We start from the raw sequence: 8068 nt of genomic DNA, 5'->3' as shown, positions 1-8068 counted from the left end.
TATATCAGCCGAAACGTTGTGTTGACAACAAACAAGATGAGGACACATATCTGTCAAATGTAAATAATGTACATAATTCATCATCTCTTAAATATAGAACTGTATTATCTAATCGGTACGGAGCCGACATTAGACTTCAATGGAGACATATAGAGAAACTCCATCAAAAACTAGCTCGTCTTTCAAACCATCTAACTTTCCTGTGTAGATGTAGAGACTCAAAGCTATATTCAAGCCACCTGGCTTGAATATAATGACACTACTGGATTCATATAAAGCTAGAGGAGTAGCGGAAAAGGCAGGACATGCCCTTGTCCGTGAGAGGATCCATTACAACCGTTGGTAAAGACATCAACTAAATAGCGAAATCAAAGAGAGGATATCGTCATTACTTTGGAAAATAACCAGAGATATTGATAGAAAGAGAATCCAACAAGATCTAGAAAAGTCGCATAAGAAAGAATTTGAAATGGGGAAGACACGCCAGATTAAGAAGTTTATGAAACTTAAAGGAGAAAGGAGACTGAAGTCCGTCACCCACCTGTGAAAGCAGTAATTAATATAAGTAGCCGACATCTAGAAAGCTCTGAAGAAGCAGTACTAAACAAAGGTCTCAACTTTACGACAGCCATCAAGCGCATTCCATACTTGGAAATAATACCCCCTATTGAAGAGATAACCATAAAGATACCAAAAGCTCAGGGAGATGAACTAAGGTGGAAATTTCCCAAACCAAACATCACTAAGGAAGAAAAGTTCGCCATCAAAAAACTACAGAGTGACAATTCCATCATAATACTTCCAGCAGACAAGGCAAATGCTACAATGGTGATGAACAAGTCTGACTACTCTGAAAAATTGGCAAGTCTTATAAATGATGGTAGCTACAGCAGAGAAAAGAAAGATCCAACTCTGAAAACAGAGAGGAAGTTGTCACTGAGCTTGATCAAGAACAAGTATCACTTTACACCAATGAGGTATAGAAAACTGACTCAACACTACAGTAAACTACCACACATGTACGGTCTCCCTAAGATTCACAAGGATGGTATTCCATTAAGATCTATAGTGAGCTGTAGAGGTTCAGCATGTCATCCACTGAGCCGCTTCCTTGCGGATATAATCAGTCCATTAGCAGGAAAGTCAACATCGTACGTGAAGAATTCCACCCACTTCAAAGAATTGATCAAGGATACCCCCATTGAATTCAACCAGATGGTGAGTCTAGATGTGATAAGTCTGTTCACCAAAGTCCCAACTGGTGAAGCACTATCGGTGATTCAAGACAAACAGACACCCATCTAAAAGAACGCACTAGTATACCAATAAGAAGCCTGATGGAAATGTTGACCTTCTGTGTAGGAACTACCTACTTCAGTATGGACACTGATATATATCGACAAGAAGTGGGTTTAGCTATGGGTTCGCCATTATTACCGATAATAACCATTATATACATGGAATACTTTGAGAACTTGGCTTGAGGATCAACACCACTAAAACCAACCCTATGGCTGCGATATGTTGATGACACCTTTATACTCTGGCCCCACCAGGAAGATGTCCAAGTGCTGTTAGATCATGAACTCAATAAAGCCATCCATACAGTTCACAATGGAATAGGAAAAAGACAATCAGCTAGTATTCCTGGACGTATTAATAACACGCACCAAGTATGGATTCAGGACATCTGTATACCGCAATGGACGATACCTCAACTTCAATTCCCACCATCCATACAGTGTAAAGAGAGGGATTGCTCAGGGCCTAAAACATCGAGCAAAGAACATAAGTAACGATCGTGATATCTACCACGAAGAAATGATTAAGCAAAGTAGCAATCTCTTAAGTAACAACTACCCTAAAAACATACTATCTACTCCAATTATGAAGAGAAGAGAGGATGAAACTAATAAACTGTCCACAGTCTGTCTACCCTATGTGAGGGTATATCAGCCGAAACGTGTTAACAACAAACAAGATGAGGAAAAATATCCGTCAAATGTAAATAATGTAAATAATGTTGTAGTCTATTCTTAGCTACAATAGCAACAACATGAATTTCTTCCATTTCCTTGCTCTGTTAAAATATTTAGGAAAATTTATATTAATGTGTCCTACTTGTTAAAATTCCATTTATTTATTTGTGCAGCTGAAGATAGCATTGCATTTAAATTGATGTAATGATTGCATTGTTCAATTAAATGGAGTCGCTTGAAACGTTCGTACTGCATCTATACTTGATATCCTGTCGCTTATTTTGATTTTATTCACCCTACTTTGGGCTGTGCGGATAATATCGGATTGACCTGGTGCTTCAACTTAAGCGCCTAATTCAACTGAATCTCAGTTATATATCTATATATATATATCTATATATATATATCTATATATATCTATATATATATATATTCTCTCTTTATATATATATATATATATACGAAACGGTGATGAAAAGTTTCCGGCTTTAAGGGTATTGTGAAAGGCCAGGCTGGAGGCCCAACCTTCCATGTTCTTTTACAGGACTTAGAAAAACTGAAAGACCGTTGCAATAAGAGTGAATCCGAGAGGGGAATATGTTGAATAAAGTCAAAATTAACTTTTACCTAAACTTAGCAAATTTACAGCACCCCTCCTGTGTTTTTTTACCTGATTCGTTTCCTAAGTTCCTCTATTTCACGGTTACTAGAGTTCTGTATCGCAAACAGATCATCATCTCTATATAGACCACCAGAGATATTAGGGAATTAGTCCTTGAGACTATGGAGCAGGTAACAACCTATGAGGTCGCTAACTTGGGTCGAGTCACTCGCCCCGTTGGACTGTCGAGATAGTTACAGGTGTCTTTACGGACCCAGAATTTTCCGTCGAATTTTATAATGGGCTGCCAGGATAATATCAGTATCATCTCCAGCGGGGGTTAGAATGTTTCATTGCAAATATAAGAGCTCTGTTGAGTAGGATAGGAGATACGCTAGAAAAATATTGGTCTACAGGGTAGGGAAGCAAAACTTGAATTAAAAGTTATACTGATACTTCACACCAACCACTATACCAAACGATATGAAATATAATGCAGAACAAACAATACACTGTCAGCTAATAATAAATTCGTTTTTTTGCAGGAATATTGGAGATTATGACTGCGCAGGAAGACAAACGCCAAAGAATGTGTGATTTGGTCCGAAGAGGATCCGAAGTCGATCCGAAGAGGATCTCAAACATAGTCGGAGTATCCTTACGCACAGTTTGTAACGTTAAGAAGAGAATGGACATGGGCAATGGCATTCAGAGGAAGTGTGACTGAAGTGGGGCCAACAAGAAGAGGAATCAAGACTTTATTAACACTCACAAGACCAAAATTTCAACAGACTCAACCACATACCTGAGGAAGTTGGCTTCTGAACGCCAAGACCATCAGAACAGGAATTTTTGTCGAACTAATCGACTCCAGTACGTCTTCTCTTTTTTCTTTTTCTTTTTTGAAGCCCGGTACTTATCCTATCGATTTCTTTTGCCGAGATGTTAAGTTACGGGCACGTAAACACAGTCACACTAGCTGTCAAGCGGTAGTGGGACCCCTCCCCACATATACGACGGGATTCTTTCAGTTTTCGTCTACCAAATCTACTTACAATGTTTTGGTCGGTCCGAGGCTATAGCAGAAAACACTTGCCCAAGGTCCCGCGCATTGGAACTGAACCTGGAACCATGTGATTGGGAAGCAAACTTCTTACCACACAGCCACGTCTCTATATTTTTCATTTCAGCCCTTTTATTCCGAGAGGTTTCATATAGTATATATCCTGAGAGCTAGATGTAGATATATCTCAGCCTCAATCACAACCAGCTCTATTTTAATGTAAGTTTTGACGAGCTTGCACTGATGGTTGGATCTTCTCCAGCACTGCATATCACAAATCATCACGGTCCTTTATAATTTCATACGTGAAATGCAACAACTTGTGGTCTGTCTTCACTTCGTCCCAATCTTCCTGTCTCTCTCTCTCTCTTCCACACATTCTATGTACATTGAGTACGCGAATTTTTTTTACACAGCTGTCAACATCCATACGCATCACATATCCATACCCAAGGAGTTTCCTTCCTTGCATTTCTTATATTAGTCCCTCTTTTAGTTTGATTGCACTCCGATGTTCATGCACACTGACATTACATATCCGGCAAAACATGATCGCTATGTTTCTTTCTAGACTTCTCAAGTCCTCAGTGTTCAAGGCTTACGTCTTGCTGTCATGCAACGTTGTACTTAACACACAAGCACCATGCAATCTGTTCTTCATTCTGAAGAGGAAATCTTTTGTCAGACAGAAATGTTTTTCTAACCCATTGTTATTGTGTCTACTACACTTCCCCTGCTAATTAGATCTCTCAGGTAACAAAACTTTCAACTGCTTCTAAGGAACATTTCGGGCATTTAAGAACATCTAATTCCATTACGTTCTTAGTGTCTGCAGGAGATCTAATAACAATTATCGTGCGTTTATTATTACACTGGGCATACCATATAGAATTTCTGCCTATTCCTTTTCTCCATACTAATCACGGTCATTTCCCTGATGGTAATAAAGTCTTGTCTTCCTTCTTTCTCCCTAGAGTGTTTCATTTAGTTTCAAGGGGGTACTGAAAAGTTCCTGGCTTTAAGGGTGTCGCGAAAGGCCTGGTTAGAGGCCCAACCTTCCGAATTCTTTTACAGGGTTTAGAAAACTGAAGGACCGCTGCAATAAGTGTGTGAATCTGATAGGGAAATATGTTGAATAAAATTATAATTACCTGATCCTCCTGTATTTTCTTTAACCCCAATCCAGTAACTTTTCAGTACCCCCTCGTAAGCTTTCTTTAAAGCCTTTCCAGGATTTGATTCCGTGTCTGCTTTAAATTTACAACCAAGTCATTGGAATGCAGGACCTCCAAGAACATAATCATAAATTCCTTTGTAATGGTTTCCTTTTCATACCAGAAAACAGAGATATCGCTGTATCATTTCGTATACACTCCACACAAAGACAACTCTATAGTCTTTTGTACACTGCCTGACAGCGCAGAACGCCTCCCACCAGGGATATCTAATTTTAGAACATATTCAAAAGAGTCGGAGAATTCCTTTTCGAAAGTTTAATTTTATTGTGGTATGGCTTCTTCGACTGAATGCCATTTCTGAAACCAAAGTCTTTACAGTGTGTACTGGGGTGGGGATATGTCTCCCTTTCCCTCTCCCTCTCTGTTTTCCTCTCGCTCTTTCCCTCTCTCTCTCTCTCTCTCTCTCTCTCTCTCTCTCTCTCTCTCTCTCTCTCGCTCTCTCACTATCCGTGTGTATGTGTGTGTACATGTATGCATGTATGTACACACACACACACACACACACACACACACACACGCACACATATTCATAAATGTGTATTCATATCTACACACACCAGCTCAAAGAAAAGAACTTGAAATGCATTTAGAGTCTTTAGTAAGATTTATTTACATTAACTTAATCAGTTTCACAGTATAGAATGACTTTCAAAAGTCGTGTGAAATGAGACGGACATGAAGCTAAGATGTATTGTTTCACTTCTAAAAGGAATTTAAAAATAAGCATTTTATTATGAGGTGATTTATGGCACGAGTTGTTAACAGTTAAGATACAATTTGACTGGTTGAAGCTGGTCCCGAGCTCAGGCATATAATTTGCTTAGCTCTTTCCTGAGGTCTGCGTACAGGGTCATGCGACAGTATGAGCGATAGGTGCATCTCACACATCTCTTCATGCATGCATACATACAAGTGAATCTGCGTAGAAGATACTACGTGTGTGTGTGTGTGTGTGTGTGTGTGTGTGTGTGTGTGTGTGTGTGTGTGTTTAAAACCACTATCTGACCGTTGGGGGAACTTAGAAGAGTTCGCACAGTTTGCTAGGACTCAGACTAGGTCTCCGACTCGTGGATTTCTGAGACTTTTCACACACCACCAATGTCAAGCAATTGATCCAAATCCTTTGGTCAATTTTTCCTTCTCTTTTGAAACATTCAAGGACTTCTCTCCCACCTAGATCTCACAGTTCACCTTATTCTCCTACGCAAGCCATCCACCCTAGTTTCTCTGAAGCACAAATTTCTTAACCCTCACCTACAAACCATCTCTGCCCCAAAAGGTAGTGTCTGTGCATACGTAGATTCCATACTCACTTCTCTCTCTGGATTTATATGATAACAACACCCAGTTTCTCTGTCCCAGAATCTCCTCCTGCATTGAGAACATTTATCTAACATCTCTTCTCTCCAAAGTCACCGTCCTTCATCCACCTCTCATGTTTTAAATCGTAGCCATATATTGACGGAGCTCTTTCTTCGCCACATTCAACTAACTCTGGTATTCTCTAGGATTCGGATTTGTCACCTAATTTTCATTCTGTACATTAATGATTTACTTGTTGCCACATCCAACAAACGCCCACTCTTTTACAGATGGCGTATCCTTTCATTACTCCTCAAATTTCTCCAACCATGCATCATTCACAAGCATTCTAAACTCTACATGTAAAACCGACATTAATTCTATAAGCGAACAACTTGAGACTATTCTTCAGCGGGGACATGTTATCCTTTTTTTCTCCTTTAACAACAATAAAACTCAAGCACTACTCATATCAAGAAAGCACCTCCGAGAGCAGGACGCTGCTTGAGTCCTGCTCTCGGTGGTGCTCACAGTGGCTCCAAATGCTAAGTCCCACTATCACTGAAGATCTCTCTCAGCAATAACACTTCCCTAACATAACTAGAATCACATTCCAAAGACTAATCCTTCTTTTCAAGGCCAGAAAATATTTTAGCCCAAGCATTTGCTGCCACTCTACAAAGTTCAAGTGAGACCCACAGTGGAGTACATCTGTGATGCACAAACAGACATTGGACTGCTTCCAGAGAAGGTCACTTGAGTAACTGGAATCCAGTCATTAACATATTCGACACTTTACTTTTTCGATCACAACTATAAACGCCTCTGCTCCTCGGAGCTGACTTATCTTGCACCTCTATCACTCAAGCATTCCCGACCTACTTGTCTTCCACCTCTCGTGCATACGACCCCGTTGGACCCGCACGAAACATTATTCCTAGTCCTAGAACATCGGCCGTCTGGGATCTTCTCCATGCTCATGTCTTTCTTACCTGTAAGAAAGACATGAGCATGGAGAAGATCCCAGACGGGTGTTGTGATGTAACATTTTAAACGGACCATTAACAGCATGAAATTTGCCGGTCTCAGATGTAGGGTAGAGGTGCAAAGGTCACGAACAACGACTCTTTCGCCAGACACAAGTAAAAAATAAGAAAATAAAGATATATGCATGTATTGTGTATATATAATTTATATAAACGTATGTATGTATATCTACGCATATGTGTACATGTGTGTACATACATACATACATACATACATACATGCACATATACGTGTGTGTGTGTGTGTGTATAGAAACACACAGACACACACACACACACACACACATATATACTTTATTATAAAAGATGCAAAAACATCACAAAAAAAACTGCTACTCAGAGTTTCACGTTCATGTTCGTCGGGCAGTTGTGATTCTGAATCACAACTTCGACCAACGGGAACGTGAAACTCTGAATAGCAGTTTTTTGTGATGCTTTTGCAGCTTTAATAATAAAGCATGTTACTCTACCTTCAGTATTCGAGTACTATTTTTTCCCACCTTGTTTCACATTTATGTACTTACTCTCTCTATAAATATATATAAAAACATATATGAATATATATTTGTATGTATGTATGTATGTATGTATGTATGTAAATCATTTTACAAAAATTTTTCTCTTTGTTTTCCGGGGTAACTATACTTTTCGTTTTGTTCGGATTGGTTTAAGTGGTTCGCGGTTCAAGATCATATCCACTGCTTTCTCGGCAATCATGATCGTAGGTGCGTTGGTCTTCGACGAAGTTATTTCTGGCATAATCGAAGCATCAACAACTCTTAAATTGGTAACACCTTTGACCCTGAAAATAAAGTGAAATATGATTTGGAGATCGAGAG

At 39.4% G+C, this 8068-nt stretch overlaps 1 protein-coding gene across 2 annotated transcripts in view; it reads right to left on the bottom strand.

The window, feature by feature from the left end:
• Positions 1 to 5466: 5466 nt before the first annotated feature.
• Positions 5467 to 8068, bottom strand: part of LOC106872339 (uncharacterized) — a 90315-nt gene continuing 87713 nt past the window's right edge. For both annotated transcript variants that reach the window (XM_014919286.3, XM_052967220.2), the window contains one exon: positions 5467 to 8031. In XM_014919286.3, the coding sequence (XP_014774772.1) occupies positions 7869 to 8031 (163 nt within the window). In that variant the 3' untranslated portion in view covers positions 5467 to 7868. The remainder of the gene's footprint in view (positions 8032 to 8068) is intronic.

The sequence above is a fragment of the Octopus bimaculoides genome, chromosome 4 (genome assembly GCF_046866305.1).
Source record: "Octopus bimaculoides isolate indiv1 chromosome 4, ASM4686630v1, whole genome shotgun sequence".
Lineage (NCBI taxonomy): Eukaryota > Metazoa > Mollusca > Cephalopoda > Octopoda > Octopodidae > Octopus > Octopus bimaculoides.
This window is presented reverse-complemented; position numbering and strand designations above follow the sequence as displayed.